General features: G+C 42.6%; 1 protein-coding gene across 1 annotated transcript in view; it reads right to left on the bottom strand.

Annotated features, from left to right (window-relative positions):
• INPP5E (Inositol-3-phosphate synthase) overlaps positions 1 to 17,048 on the bottom strand; it is a 576,780-nt gene that overhangs the window by 530,590 nt on the left and 29,142 nt on the right. The window contains 1 exon segment of the mRNA XM_080273293.1: positions 9,921 to 10,447. Within this exon segment, the coding sequence (XP_080129419.1) occupies positions 9,921 to 10,447 (527 nt within the window).

Genomic DNA, 17,048 nt, shown 5'->3' with positions numbered 1-17,048 from the left:
ACTAGCTCCTCTGTCATATGCCTAACCCTATCAATGAGTATTCTACCATATATTTTACCAGTCACACTAAGAAGGCAAATACCCCTATGGTTACCACATACTTCTCTCTCTCCCCTTTTCCTTTGTACAGAGGAACAATTATACCTGATTTCCAGTCCTCTGGAACCCTTCCCTCTTCCCAAGCCAATCTACACAACTTCCATATCCACTCCACAACAATCTCACCCCCATACCTAAGCATTTCACCACACACTCCATCAATTCCTGGGCCTTTCCCAGCTTAATCTTCTTCATCGCTTCCCACTACTTCTGACCTACTGATCTCTTCCTCCCTCCTCTCATCTCTTCTTCTCCCAGCCATTCCCCAACCACTTATACTCACACTGCTCTCACTCTCTACATTCAACAAATCCTCAAAGTGCTCCTTCCATCTCCTCAATTTCTCTCTCTTCTCCACCAACAATCTATTATTCCTATCTTTCACTCCCCTACTATTTCCCCTTTCACACTGCCTTACTTTCTTTACCTCCTTCCAAAACAATTTCTTACTCTCCCTCCATTTCACACTCAGATTCCTCCCAAACTCTTCATCCACTTTCTTCTTACTCTCCTTCACCAGTCTCTTAACCTCCCTTCTCCTGCTCACATATACCTCTCTCTTCTCTCTCTCATCTTCTCCCTACCTCTACTCAACCATTCACCATATGCCTTCTTCTTTTGTTCCACAGCTTCGTTTCACCTCATCATTCCACCATGCTGTTCCTTGCACACCCTTGCATCTCCTCCTCACTCCACAAACCGCCTCACACGCTGCGCTTATCTCTTCCGTGAATATCTTACATACGTCTTCCACCCCTTCCATCTGCTCTAGCTCATACCTTCCCAGTCTTTCTTCCACTATGCTCTTATACTCTGTCCTCTTCTCACTATCTTGCAATTTCTCCACTCTTCTCACAGGAGCTGCTTCCTCCTGTCTTCGCCTTCGCCTCCTCAACCACTTTCTTTGCAGCTCTACCTTGGCCATCACTAAGTGATGGTCCGAGACTCCATTCCCCCACCCTCTCCACACCCTTGCATCCAACACTTGTCTTCTCATTCGCTCATCCACACACACGTAGTCTATCATTGCCTTTCGTTCAACAAGTTCACCATCCATCCTCCTCATTACTCTCCATGTATACCGGTGGATCATCTTATGACGAAAGTAGGTGTTGGCTATTGCCAACCCCTTACCAGCACAGATGTCCACCAAAGCACTACCATTCCCATCTACTTCCGCTGGCACACCCCACTGACCAACCACTCCATCCACTCGTACATTCCCGACTTTGCCATTCATGTCTCCAATCAACAGCACTCTCTCGCTCCTCTCAAACTTGTCCATACATGCTTCTACTCTACTTCAAAACTCATCTTTCACTCTTGCCACTTGATCCTCTGTTGGAGCATACACACATACAATCGCCCATGCTTGTATACCTACTTTCATCCTCACCCATACAATCCTTGCACCCACTGTTCCATACTCTCTTATATTCTCCTTCCACTTCTTGCTGATCATCAGACATACTCCCTCTCTTGCCCTCTCATTCTCACTGACTCCCGCACATATACCTACACCGTATTCCCATTCTCTCATCCTTTCACCTTTCCATTTAGTTTCAGTCAATCCACATATATCCACTTTTGCATCCTCAAGCACCTGGACAATCTCTCTCTCTTTCACTTCATCATTCACTCCTCTCACATTCCACGTTCCTACTCTCATTCGGACTATATGGGGGGAAGGGTTGTCCGAATTAGCAGATTGTCCGGACCATCAAGGTAATCTCCAGTTCATACCAAAAACTATCTACATATGGTATGTTTGTTAATTATTAACATATGTTGCATATGTCAACCCTACATAACTGTAAAAGATGGAAGGATACTAAAATAACCAAACTAATCATGTACGATAGTTTTGTATTGCATAATTTACAGGTAAGGCCATGACAAGAAACTAGCCTACATTTTAAATTGTAGTAAGTGACTAAGGCCCGTGCAGGCAAAAAAATAAATTAATTAGTTAACTGTAATATTTGGAATAAAAATAAAACGAAACGATGTAGGCAAAAAATACATTGTCATCTTCGGAATATTGATAACGCCCATATGGGCAAGAAGCTAATGTTTGATGTTCAAGTAAAGCACATTTAAGTACAAAAAATAAATCACTAAACACTGCAGAATATTCTGACCCATTTTTGTGTAAGCAAACTCCTCCTTTTAACACCTTTATTCTTTGCAGAAGCTACACTTGCATTAAGGGGCATGGTAAGGAGGATTAACTTTTGAAATACAGCGTAAAAATATTAGTGGTTGGTGAACTAGTTGGTGGAACAAATGCTAGCATGTGTTTAAACAGGTGCCCATGTTGTGACCTAGCGTGATCCAAGACTAAACGAATGATGATTGCTTTCTGCGCCGATACTGAAAATGACTTTAGAATTACTTTCAACATATTTTTGGAGCTTATTATTTTTAAATTTTGTCCGAATTAACAGAAGTCCGGATTAAAGGGGTCCGGACCAAAGAGGTTATACTGTATATATATATAAACTGTATATATATACTGTATATATATTTATGTATATCATCCATCATCGAATCCTACATTGCCCCATGAGGAGCGTAGGAGCCAGGGTCTAGGCAGTTGGTCCCAACATTTAAGATGAGAGTGACCAGCCTCACTCATCCCTGAGTGGCATTACATGACCAATGAACCCCAAGATGTATATATATATTTCATAACCATGGGTACATCTCACACACATACACATCCTTTTTCACTCCAAACTCATCTCACTCAGACATCCATGTAACACGTGAATACTCTTCACTACCATCATAATACCACACTCCTTACAGCATTCAATACAATACAGATGTAACACTTTCTGTACTCCCTCCCTATTCACCTTACCATACGCTTTTTCCAGATCTATAAATGTCATAAATATCTTACAGTCCTTTTTAACATTCTTTCTTCACTGTCTGCCTTACCAGCACTTTATATACTTTATCTATACCACACACTTACATAAGGTAACCTTATAACCAACCAACACGTATTCCCTACATGTCAACAAGTGGGTTGGCGGAGGGTTAGTGCCCCTCCCCGGAAAACAACTAAAACTGTGAACAAGAAGCCTCAGATCAGGACGGACCAACAAGTGACTACCATGGACCAGACAAAGGACATGATACAGAGTGCAACATGGGTTGTAAGGGAGGCAAATGATGAGATGAAAGAGAAAGAGATTGTCCATGTGCTTGAGGGTGCAACAGTGGACATTTGTGAATTAAGTGAGATTAAATGAAGAGGTGAGAGTGTGAGAGAGTGGGAGTATGGAAGGGGTATATGCACAGTAGATGAGAATGAGAGGGCAAAGGAGGGTGCAGGTATTGTTGTGTGCATGAGATGGAAAAGGAATATAAGAGAGTATGGATCACTTGGTTCAGGGGTTGTGTGGATAAGACTGAAAGTGGGAATACAAACGTGGGCGATTTTCTGTGTGAATGTGCCAACACAAGATCGTGCAGGCAGAGTGAAAGAAGAGTTCTGGGCAAGTGTGGAAGTGTGCATGGAAAAGAGTGAAAGGAATGAGAATGTGTTTTTGATTACAGATATGAATGGAAATGTAGGGAATGTAAAGGTGGGTTGAGTAGTTGGTGAGTGAGGTGTGCCTGCAGAAGTGGATGAAAATGGCAGTGCTCTAGTGGACATTTGTGCAGGGAGGGGGTTGCTGAGAGCCAAAACCCTTTCCAGGCAAAAAAAATGATCCACAGGTATATGGGGTGAGTGATGAGAAGGGTGGGTGGTGAATTGAATGAACAGCGGGCAATGATTGATTATGTGTGTGTGTGTGTGTGTGTCTGTGTGGATGACAGAATGAGAAGGTATGTAATGGATGCACGAGCATACAGCGGTTGGGGAAGTGGACTTTCTGACCACCACTTGGTGGTGGTGAAAGTCAATATTCAAGTGCAACAGAAGAACAGAGGGAGGTAGTCCATACAAGGGGGGCACAAAGGTTGCAAGGGGATGGAAAAAAGGAAGAATATAAGAGAGAAGTGGAGAAACAATTGGGTAAATATGATTTGGAGAGATGGGGGAAGTGGAAAGTGTGTGCAAGATTGTCACTAAAGAAATCTGTGCAGCACGTGAGGCAGTATGTGCGATGAAGAGAAGATAAAAGCGGGTGCAAGGAAAGCATGATGGAATGAAGAAGTGAGGAATGCTGTGGCACAAAAGAAGAAAGCATATGGTGAGTGGATGGGAAGTAGAAGCATGGAGAAAGTTGAGAGACAGAAGAGAGAGTTATATGCAGAGTGGAAGAGAGAGGTGAAAAGATTAGTAAGGGTGAGAAAGAAGAGAGCAAATGAGGAATTTCGAAGGAATTTGAGTGTGAAGTGGAGGGAATGTAAGAAAATGTTCTGGAAATAGGTAAACAGAGTTAGACAGGGTGATAAAGAAGTTGGTAGGGGAGTGAAAGATAAAAATGGTAGATTGATAGTGGAGAAGGGAGAAAAAGTGTGCAGATGGAGAGAACACTTTAAAAAATTTTCAACACAGAGAATGAAAATAGTGCGAGTATAAGTTGTTGGGGAATGGCAGGGAGAAGAAGGGTGGTGAGAAGGGAGGAGGAGATAAGTAGGATGGAAGCAGCGGAAGCAATGAAGAAAGTCAAAATGGGGAAAGCCCCAGGAACTGATGGAGTGTGTGGTGAAATGATGATGCAAGGGGGAGAGATAGTTGTAGAATGGATACAGATGATGTTTAGATTGGCCTGGGAGGAAGGCAAAGTCCCGGAGGAATGGAAATCAAGTAGAATCATTCCTCTGTACAAAGAAAAAGGGGAAAAAGAAGTGTGTGGTAATCATATGGGCACTGGTCTTCTCAGTGTAACAGGCAATGTAAATGGTAGGATACTTATTGACAGAGTTAGGAAAATAACAGAGGCATTGCTTGGAGAAGAACAGGGAGGTTTTAGGAAGGGAAGAGGTTGTGTAGATCAGACTATCATCCTTAGATCTTAAGTGGAAAAGTTTCTAGAGAAGGAAATGAATTTGTATGCAGCTATCATGGCTTTGGAGAAAGATTAAGACAGAGTAGACAGACAAGGAATGTGGAAAATACTAGGAATATATGGAGTAAATGGAAAGTACAGTAGCTGAATGCCATGATGAGTATGTATGAGAGTGCTAAGGCTGCTGTGCGTGTGGATAGTGAACCGAGTGAATTTTTCTAACTGAATGTTGGATTAACACAGCGATGTGTCATGTCTCCATGACTGTTCAATCTGAATATGGATGGGGTTATAAACAAGATACATGGTAGGGCAATGGATGTTGGAACGGCCCCAATGAGTGAGGGCAGTGTTCAGAAACTTCCAGTATTGTTGTTTGCAGATGACACTGTATTATTAAGTGAAGACGATGGGGAACTGAAAGGCTTGGTGAATGAGTCTGGGAGTGTGTGTATGAAATGGAATCTAATGGTAAATGTGGGGAAGAGTAAAGCTATGGTCTTTGAAAGAAATGAAGTCACTGAAAGTACAGTGAGGTTGGATGGTGTGGAAATGGAAAATGTGAGGGCATTTAGGTACTTGGTTAGCGTGATGAGTAAGGATGGAAGTTAGGAGGATGAAGTGCTTGAATGGGTACCACAAAGAAGAAAGGTGGCTGGATCTTTGAAAGCAATGATAAGAAATAGGGAAATGAGCATGGAAGTAAAAAAAAGTCGCTGCATGATAGTATTGTGATACCAACTCTAACACATGGAAGTGAAGCTTGGACCTTGATGTGTGGGCACAAGTCAAGAGTGAGAGCAGTGAAAATGAGTTATCCAAGAGGAGCATGTGGAGTTACAAGAAGAGACAGACTGACAAATGTGGAAGTGAAGAAGCGTTGTGGTGTGGATATGGACGCAATGGAAAGCGTTATGAGAAATACATTAAGGTAGTTTGGCCAAGTGGAGAGGATGGAGAATGAGAGACTAACGAGGAGTGTTTTTGTAAGTGAGTGGAGGGGGGGAGACGGAGGGGGAGGCCAAGGATGAGATGGAGGGATGGAGTTGAGAGGTTTATGAGAGAAGGTGTGAGATGGGAAGAGGGCAACCAAGTGGTGGGGAACAGGGTGACATGTAGGCGGTTTGTTTGTAGCCACTCCTTACGGGGTTAAGGTGTCTGGCAATAGATACAGAAATTCATCAATACATTCCCTACCACTCTGAAAACAACCCTATCTATCACTCACCAGACGTTCTGTTATTTTCCTTACTTTACTGTCATTCTTCTATATAAGTGTACTACAACATTCAACTTTCCCATGCCTTATTGTGGTGAGGTGCTGTCCACTGCAAGGGAACATCAGTTCATTACTGGGACTGTTACTTGCCTGCAGCTGATGGGTCTGCACAGCCAGACAGCCCGAGGGTACTCTACTGCTACAACACACACTGTACTACTACTGTACTACTACTACTACTCCTGAACTAAACCAAATGATTTGTTCCACCATAATTTTTACAATCTTCTTAGACACCTTTATAAAGACATCCACAGTTTACTTGCAATTAGCTGGTAAAAACAGCTCCACTCACCCATCTCAAAGGCTTTCGATCGAGTCTAGTATAAATCTTTAATTTCCAAACTGCCCTCATACGTCTATCTGTGCCTTCATCGCTAGCTTCCTTTCTGGTCGTTCTATAGCCGCTGTTGTAGACGGCTATCATTCTTCTCCTAGATCTATCAACAGTGGTGTTCCTCAGGGCTCTGTCCTATCACCAACTCTCTTCCTTTTATTCATCAATGATCTTCTAAGCTGTACATCTAACCCTATCCACTCATACACTGATGACTCCACCCTTCACCTTTCCATTCGGTTCCTGCAACGCCCATCTCAACAGTTACTTCAACAAACAAAGGATGAGGCTATGGCACACCTAATGTCTGACTTGGCTCGTATCTCTGACTGGGGTAAAAATAATATGGTTGTTTTTAATGCATCTAAGACTCAGTTCTTACACCTATCAACCTGACAAAATCTTCCACAGGTATACCCACTAATGTTTAATAATATTCAGCTTAATTCTGCATCATCCCTGAACATGCTTGGGGTTTCATTTACTCGGGACTTATCTTGGAAAGATCATATTACATCTCTTGTAAAATCTGCTTCCAAGAGATTGGATGTGCTAAGCCGACTCCACTCTTTCTTTACCCCTGCACAATTGTTGACTCTATACAGGGGTTTTATCCGCCCCTGTGTGGAGTACAACTCTCATGTGTGGGGAGGCTCCCCACATACAGCTCTTCTCAATAGGGTGGAGTCAAAGGCTTTTCGTCTCATTAACTCTCCTCCTCTTACTGACTCCCTTCAACCTCTGTCTCTTCGCCGCACTGTTGCATCTTTATCTCTTTTCTATCGCTACTTCAATGGTCACTGCTCCTCTGAACTGTCTGCTTGCATTCCTCCACCTCTATGACGGGCGCATAGCACCCGTCTGGCAGCAAACTCTCATCCCTTTTCTGTCCAACTCTCTAATACAAGAGTTAACCGTTACTCCCAGTCTTTCATTTATGCAACAGGTCAACTCTGGAACTGTCTCCCTCTGTCTGTATTTCCTGCTGCCTATGATCTCCAGTCTTTCAAACGCAGTGTGTCCAGGCATCTCAAAATGATCGGATCTTGAATTTGGCTCTCTATTGTATTTTGTTTTTCTCTTGGAGGGAACTGTTACTGCAGGCTCATGGCCTTTGGTTCCTTCTTCCTTGCAGCAAAAAAAAAAAAAAAAAAAAAAAAAAAAAAAAAGCTCCCTAACAAAATTCTCACAAACAGTTCATTCTACTATTTCCACTACTGCGCATACATATCAACACCTGCTGTCTTCCCATGCTTTACAGTCTTCACAGCATTCTGCATTCTTGCCAGTGTCACACTCCCTGGCACCATTTTCCTTCTTTGTGCACCATTAACTGTAATCATAGTTACCGCCAGTTTGCTCTCACCCTTCTCCTACAAATTTTTTTTTTTTTAATATTAGTCTTTTGAAGTTTTCCCTTGTTCATTCATTCATTCATCATCCAATCCTCCATTGCCCCATGAGAAGCATACGAGCCCAGGGCTAGGCAAGTTGGTCCTGACATTTAAGATGACAGTAACCAGCCTCAATCATCCCTGAGTGGCATTACATGAGCAATAAACACCAACCACACCTTGAGTATAAACCTTCACCAGTCCAATCCGACTAGAGCACCATAATTACCCACTAAACTACCAGGTGCCAAAATTTGGTTATATGGTTACCCCCCAGCATAGTAAATGGTTTCCTGGTGTACAGGAAACCATTTGGTTTGTCACTCAGTGTAGAGTTACCCACAGGCAGAAGGAAGAGGAAAGTATGAAGGAAAGATACAGGAGGGAGTGTAAAGTCACCCACTGGCAGAAGGACGAGGAAAGAATGAAGGAAAGAAAGACAGAAGAGGATGGAGGAGAGGAACGGGCAGACACCTGAGAGCAGCACTACATCAAGTGAGTGGATGGTGAGCACCCCCAACTACAACATTTTTCCGTTGTTATTAAAGTAATTACAAATTAGTGAATAATGTTTTCTAACTGTAGTGTACCTATTATTCTTCTTATGATATTTACATCTTCAGAATTAAGAAAGGGGGACAGACACAGCACAGGTCCCACTCACTGCACAGTGCATAAGAGATGTAGTGGTATCAGAGGTAGACTGCGAGATAATGCTGATTTTATTTGTACGGCGTGCCGGGGTGAGCAGGTGGAGATTGTCAGACGTGAAAGGATTGAACTTGCTGGGGAATCTCTTGAGTGTGTGGAAGAGTTTTGTTATTTGGGAGACATGTTGTGTGCTGGAGGTGGGGCTGGAGCTAGCTCTGTGCCTAGGGTGAGAAGTGGTTGGAAGAAGTTCAGGGAGCTCTTGCCTCTCCTGACATTGAGAGGGCTCTCCCTACGTGCTAAGGGGTCTTTGTATGCAGCATGTGTTAGGAGTGTAATGCTGTATGGCAGTGAGACCTAGGCAGTGAAGGAGGAAGATATTCGCCGGCTCAGACGTACAGAAATGACAATGATTAGGTGGATGTGCAGAGCGTCCCTGCGTCCAAGGCCTGGAGGGGCTGGGTTTACAATGGAAGAGCTGAGAGGTAGGATGGGACTGGAGTGTATTGGTGTTGTGATGAGGAGAGGTAGATTGAGGTGGTTTGGACATGTGGAGAGGATGGGGGATGATAATTGGGTTAGGAAGGTGAGAAGTGTTAATATTGGGGGTGGGGTTATGAGGGGTAGACCGAGAAAGACATGGGACGAGGTCTTTAAGTGTGACCTCAGGGTTCAGGGACTGAACAGGGAGGCTGCAATGGATCGTGCAGCGTGAAGAGCCGCCATTAGGTGACCAAGGCCGACACATGCAAGCATGTTGGAGCCTTTAAAAACGAAACGAAACGATATTTACCTTACAATGCTCCCAGCAGTTCACAATAACATATGAATACTTGACAGGTGTGAGATATTTATTGTACAGTGATATAATCTGATTAGGACTGATCTCTCTCAAAAACCCAATGACCAAATCAATTCACTGCAAAAAGAACTAAAATTACTGATACACATCTGTGTGAACCATATAAGGGTTACATTTTATCTGTCAGACCCGTAAACAAACATAATAGGCAAAGATGTCCCAATACTTCATTTAGATATGATACAGTACTACCCTTACCTCTTCCCAAAGTTTATCCTTAATGATATTACCTATACATATAAAAAAAAGACTTGATTATCTGTCTACTGCCTATACTCTGATGGTGATAAGTACCAAAACAAAGAGGCATATTTTCATATGTACATACCTGTGCCACTGTGAGTGGCTGAGCTGGAAATATACAAAGATTGTGAACCTGGTTGATAGCTTCTGAAAGACGTGTCATGGAGCTGGAGCGCTTGACTTGAGGAGGAGCCAGGCGAGAGCGTCGGGAGAGCAACGTTGAGGGTTTTTTATGGGTATCAAAAGTAGGACTGCTACCTTTCATCTTGGAAGATATTTTATCATCGTTTCCTCTTGCATTTTCCCCTTCAATATCTTTTGGAGTTGACAGTGGAAGTGACTGGGAAGATCTAGCCCCAGATTTTGAATTCCTTATTAATTCAGGATCACTGCATGGAATATGAATATGTCCAGCAGAATCTAAAGACAATGAATCATCCTCCAACTTCCTGTTCTTGTCACCCATTTGTCCACTAAGATCTGAGACATTCATCTTGTTAGGAAGAAGGTTGACTGTGGCACTCTGTTTGCTGAGGGCTTTCATTGGTGACAACTGCTGTTGCTCAGGTGAGGTGTCCAGTGGCTTCTCGGTGCCCCTGAATCTGCTGGGCTCTGTTGGAAAGAAGGGTTACTGAAAAAGGATGATAACCACAGTGGATACTTATAACAGCAGATTGAGTTAGTATGTCTGATATTAACTAACCGAGGAAGAGGAAAGAATATTCAGTAATTAAAGTACAAACATCTATTAATATCATTCATAACTTCAAATCTTTTTCATTCTATGCTCCTTTATTTGAAGACACCCTTCAAGAAGGAGCATTAGACCAATTTTGATACCACACAGCCATGGGCAATGGTGTTGAGAGGAATCATTCCAAACTCAGAGACCCAATGAATGGGTGCACTGCTTCTTATATCTAGTTACAACACTTCATGAGACATGATCATATTCCTCCAGTGTTACTGATGTCTTCTCTCTTTGAGTAAGTGAGCATGCAACTACAGGACCAATACTGCGAACAGAGTCTGCGAAGGCAACCAGTGTCATCTGTGGATGCCTTCCTCCTAGCCCTGAGTTATTGCCCTATATTATATTATTGCATTCCCCACTTGCTAATCAAATCTCTACTAAAAAAAACTAGAGATGTACCGATACCAAAATTTTGACCGATACTGATACCACACGTACATGTGGAGAGGTGTATAGGTGTATGGTATGTAGGAGGACTACTGGGCCTTAAGAGCAGGGTGTGAAACCTATGCCCAGAGTCAAACACATCATTTAAAAAAAAAAAAAAAAAAAAAAAAAAAAAAAGGGACCGATACCAATACTGCTACTACCGATACCGATACCAGTGCATTGGAGACCAATCTATTAGGCTGTTGCCCATACTCGTACGACTTTCTTTTCTTCAAGTTTGTCATTAAACTAGGTCATTTGGACTCTTGGGTAAAATAAAAAATTATGGTTTTAATGAAACACTTTTTTCATCCTTATAAAACACCCAAATTCTACTTAACAAACTAACTTCCAGTGAGTAATATGCTACGCACTAAATTCTTTTTAAGTATTGGTAGTATCGGCAGAAAATCAGCTGATGCCTATTCCAATACCGATATTCTAAAAATGGGCCGATACCATCGATATCGATACATTGGTACATCTCTAAAAAAAACACTCACTTCCAACAAACTTTCCATGCATGCATCAACATTTTATCAAAATTCCACTCTGACCTCTGACCACTTAATCCTTTGTAGGTGCATATGCATATACAATTATCCACGTTTGTATAACTACAGTAGGCTTGCACAGTGCACGAGATTTTGGGCGGTCCATGACCTCTCGCACTGTGAATTCGCGCACTGTGAATACATAATCTTATGGGAAAAATTACATATGGGCGGTACCCCTTCATATCTGGACATTTTTTGTCCCTTAGAGACATAATAAAGGTCAAATTTTTCAGACACTGTACTACACATATAGTTACAATAACAAAAATATGGGTAGTCACCTTAACAACAGTAGACAACAGGCCTGATGGACTTAAATAATAGGTTTCGAGGCACGACAACACTTACAGCGCCGCACCCCCTACCGCACCAACACTTCCCTCCACAGACTCCTCTTGAGCACCTTCCCCAGAAGCCTCAAACCCACTCACTTCAGCCATAAACCCCTCGAAGTCCAATGCTGACACTTCTGACATTACATCCTCTTCATCCTCAACAGGAACAGGAGCAGACGATGAAGCTGGTTCCTCAATTTCACTAACTTGAGCCAGCTGTATGTAACTTGTTGTGAGCATCATTCTTCTTCTGTTTATTTCTTGCCTGTGCCTGTCTGTGTAGAAACAGAAGAGTTTGTCGATACCAACCAGAACTTCCTCCGTTCTTAGGCTGCTCACTTCCTGTTCCTTCACCTATTCCTTGAGCTTATCCACGGCAGCAAGGATCTTGCTTATTCATGACATACACAGCTCTGTATTCCCCTCCATCACATTAGGCTGCTCAACTTGACTCTGCCTGGCATCAGGCTCTGCATCAGCCTTGTCTATCCATTGCAACACTTCCTTGGGACGCTGTTCCTCATTAGCATCGTGCGCTTCTCGTATGTCTGCCGATGGAACGTTCTCTAAACCTGGTACAACTTGTGCTGCTGTCAGTTTTGCTGCCTCAGCTTCAGCCAGTGGTTGAATTGCCATCTCCTGGGTCATGAATGAGTGAGGCACGAGCATTCACCACGCATGGCTCACCGTTGCGGGTGTAGTGTAATAGGAAAAGTGTACAGTGGGGCACCAACTTTCGCTACAGCAGGATTCGCGGAATCCACTTTCACGGCATGCACCAAATATTCCCTAACTTCCACTTTCGCTTGAAAAAAATTGATTTTCGTGCACAAATTTTGGGTTTGGGACAATATTTTGAACTTTGAATTTCCTGCACCGCCCGCCCGCAACCCACCACCATCTTGAATGACGTCATGTCAACACTCTGTCCACCCATTCCCGCCATTGTGTAGGAGCGTGCTAGCTCCATTGTGTTGGATTCTCAGGGTTCAATGGCCTCTACTATACCTGGTAGTGTGGGGAAAGGGCCTGGTGGTGTGGGGGGAGAGCCTGGTGGTGTGGGGGGAGGGCCGGGAGGCAGTGGTGGTGATAAAAAGTGGCCGGGACATTCAAAGTCGGGAGGAAAGGCCAAGGCTAAAAGAGAGTATCGTGTTGGAGTGAAGAAACGGCAGTATAATAATGAAATGAAAAGGAAGATAGTTGAGTTTTTATTGTTTGTATCTCACAATGCAATGTACAATAGTGATTTGATGTACTGTATTGCAAGTGAAAATGAAAATCTGATGTTACTTTAGGATAACCGGGAACCAATTAGCCTTTTTGCCATAAAAACAATGCCCCAACTTTCGCTAATTCCACTTTCGCGCATTATTTTTGGACCCAATTAGGCGCGAAAATTGGTGCCCCACTGTATGGTAGGATACTTATTGACAGAATTAGGGAAATAACAGAGGATTTAGTTGGAGAAGAACAGGGAAGTTTTAGGAAGGGAAGAGGTTGTGTAGATCAGATATTCATTCTTAGATCTTTAGTGGAAAAGTTTCTAGAGAAGGGAAAGAAGTCATATGAGGCCTTCATGGATTTGGAGAAAGCATATGACACAGTGGATAGACAAGGATTGTGGAAAGTACTGAGAATATATGGAGTAGATGGGAAATTGCTGAATGCTGTGAAGAGTATGATGATGGTGCCAAGGCTGCAGTGTGTGTGGATGAAGAACTGAGTGAATTTTTCTCTTTGAAGGTTGGGTTGAAACAGAAATGTGTCATGTCTCCATGGTTGTTCAATCTGTACATGGATAGTGTAATAAAATAGATACAAGGCAGGGCAGTGGATGTTGGAGTGGCCCTAGTGAGAGAGGGTAGTGTTTGGAAACTTCCGGTACTGTTGTTTGCAGATGATACTGTGTTGTTACCTGAAGACGAAGGGGAGCTGCAAGGTTCGGCGGATGAGTTTGGGACAGTGTGTAAGAAACGAATCTAAAGGTGAATGTAGGGAAAAGTAAAGTGATGGTCTCTGAGAGAGGTGAAGTCAGTGAATGTACAATCGGCTTCACTTCTAAGTACTACACCGACTTGTGGCGTCTTGGTAGATGTGGCACCAATGTGTTTGTTTACATCGTTGTATTAAGCGGCAAATGAGCTGGAGGAACCCCGGAATAGTGGTCTGGTACTGACAACTACATTGCTATGATCTGTGTAAAGCTTATATCATATGAAAGATGTAATGTAATTGAACATATGCCTGTAATTCGAGTTTAAATTATGTGATGGTGCTGGGACCAATCAGGGAGTTGGATGCTTCGTTGTGGATGTTCAGGGGTGCTATTGGTCCGAAGCAGGCCTTGCTTTACTGAATGAGATGCGGGCCAAAATACGACTTGTCAAGCGCAACGTATAATGGAGGATGAACATATCAGAGAGAGAGAGAGAGAGATGGTAGGCAGGGGCGCTCACCATCCACTCACTCGATGTAGTGCTGCTCTTGGGTGCCTGCCCTGTCCTCTCTTCCATCCTTCCTTCCTCCCTCTTCTATCTCTCTTTCCTTCAATATATCCTCTTTCTTCTGCCTAACGGTGACTCTGCACTGAGTGACGAGCCAAATGGTTTCCTATACTACACCAGGAAACCATTTACTATGCTAGGTGGTAACTATATAACCAAATTTGATGCGTCGTGGTTTAGTGGGTAATTAAGGTGCTCCAATTGGATTGAGACTGTATATGTTTATATCCTAGGGGTGGTTGGGGTTTATTACTCACATAATGTTACTCAGGGATGAGTGAGGCCGGTCACCCTCATCTTAAATGTCAGGACCTACTTGCCTAGGCCCCGGCTCCTACGCTCCTCTTGGGTAACGCAGGATTAGATGATGAATGAATTTATATATACTGTATATATATATGATTCAGCATCGAAAGAATAATGCAAGAACAATGACCAGAATGCAGTTTAGGTATGATATGAAATTAATTAATAAATAATTAATGAAACTGTTCCACAGTGGAGGAAAAAAAACTGTAAAATTTACAGCAAAATACGAAGTAATGAAATGCGGTGGTGTAACACAATAAGAGCATTTTGAGACAGTTCTTAATAGACCAATACCACCAGAAGAGGATATACCGTCTGCTCAGGAAGATTTAAATATAGAAACAGGAGAGTTGAGGCTTGCAGAAGTGGAGAAAGCAGTAAAACAGTTAAAGAATAATAAGGCACCAGGGGAGAATGGTTTATTTCCGGAAATGTTTAAAGTGGAGGGGGATAGATTAATAATGATCTTGACCAAGCTATTCAATAAGATATGGGTGACGGGGTTACTACCATCAGTTTGGAAGAATGGTGTAATTGTTAAAGTTCCGAAGAAGGGAGACCTGAGTGAATGTGGTAATTGGAGGGGAATCTCTTTGTCACCGATAGCTTTGAAAGTTTTCATTAGAGTGTTGTTAAATAGGTTGGAGCCAGTGGTTGAGGGTATTCTGAGGGATGAACAGGCTGGTTTTAGAAAGGGACGTGGTTGCAATGATCAGATCTTTATAGTTAGGCATTTGATGCAGCAAGTTAATGAAATGAGAGTACCGTTAAGTCTTTGTTTTGTTGATTTTGAAAAGGCTTTTGATAGTGTTTCGAGAGAGACTATGGGGAAGATCATGAGACATTATGGAATACCAGAGGAGTTTGTGAGGGTCATTATGAACATGCATGAGGACACATTTTGTAAAGTGATGGTTGATGGTTGTCTGAGTGATTCGTTTGAAGTCAAGTCCGGAGTAATTCAAGGTGGTGTTCTATCGCCTTTACTATTTATATTGGTCATTGATTACATTATGAAACGCGTTGGAACAGAAACCGGTGCAGGTATACTTTGGGGAGAGAACAGGAAACTTTTGGATTTAGATTATGCAGATGATATAGTTTTGATTTGTGATGGGCCAGAAGAGATGCAGAGAGTGTTGGACTGTTTGGTGAGTGAAAGTCGCAAGGTGGGTTTGGTTATTAATTGTGGAAAAACTGAAATAATCAATATGAATATCGAAAATGCGCAGGAATGTGTAATTGGAGGTATGGTTGTAAAGCAAGTTGATAGGTTTAAATATTTAGGTACTTATTTAGCCAAGGATGGTTCTTTGAACTTTGAATTCGAGGAAAGGTTAAAGAAGGCTAATCAGGCAATGGGAATGCTTAAAAATATTTGGAATAATAACAATTTCTCTGTGCATACAAAAATCAAACTTTATAAGGTAATGGTTAGGAGTATCTTAATTTATGGACACGAGTCTTGGTACAGCACAGTGACTACGGAAAATAAATTCTTGGTGTTTGAAAATAAAGCACTTAGAAGAATATTAGGAGTTAAGTGGTGGGAAAGGATACCAAATAGTAGAATTAGAGAAATAACGGGAGTGCAGCCGATCAATGAATATGTTAGATTCTCACGATGGAAGTGGCTAGGACATGTGTATAGGAGACAGGGAATAGTACGAGGTACACCAGGGTGGGTGGCATTTGGTAGGAGAGGTAGAGGAAGGCCAAAAGAGACGTGGGTGAGGACAATGAGACGGGAAGCTGGAGATGAGTGTTGGGGAGATCTTGAGGAGTTAGCACAAGATAGGATGTGGTGGTGTGAGTTCATCGAGGCCCTATGCATCCCCGAGGGTGCCACAGGAAATGATTGATTGATTGATTGAACACAATAATACCTAATATCGCACACCCAAATAGGTCAGGTAGGCCACCATGACAAATAAAAGCTGATATGTTATCATGGGCACAGTATACTGTACTCGGAATCTGAATCGCCAAGAGCGACGTATATGAAACCAAACAGTTCTTAAGAACTAAAGGGGCAGTAGCTAATCATAATGTTATTTATTATCAGGCATAGCAGGCAGCCAACTATGGGCAAACCGAACTTTTGTCTAGGCATCATGAGTAATGCAACGCCAGCCAAAGAAGATGTTCGCAATGGACAGAAGAAACAGCAAGGTTGCACTATGAGGAAAAGACAGGTCATCGGTCTTCGAGAGAGTGGATTAAGTATCCAGGCCGTCGCCAACGAGTCAGACATATCAACTAGGACTGTGGCAAAGTGGATACGAAGATGGGAAGAATCTGGAGATCTGACTAATCAGAGTCATA

This window comes from Coenobita brevimanus, chromosome 54 (genome assembly GCF_032717465.1).
Source record: "Coenobita brevimanus isolate Jiangsu-jjx chromosome 54, ASM3271746v2, whole genome shotgun sequence".
Lineage (NCBI taxonomy): Eukaryota > Metazoa > Arthropoda > Malacostraca > Decapoda > Coenobitidae > Coenobita > Coenobita brevimanus.
Note: the sequence above shows the minus strand (reverse complement) of the source record. Positions and strands in the feature narration are given on the sequence as shown.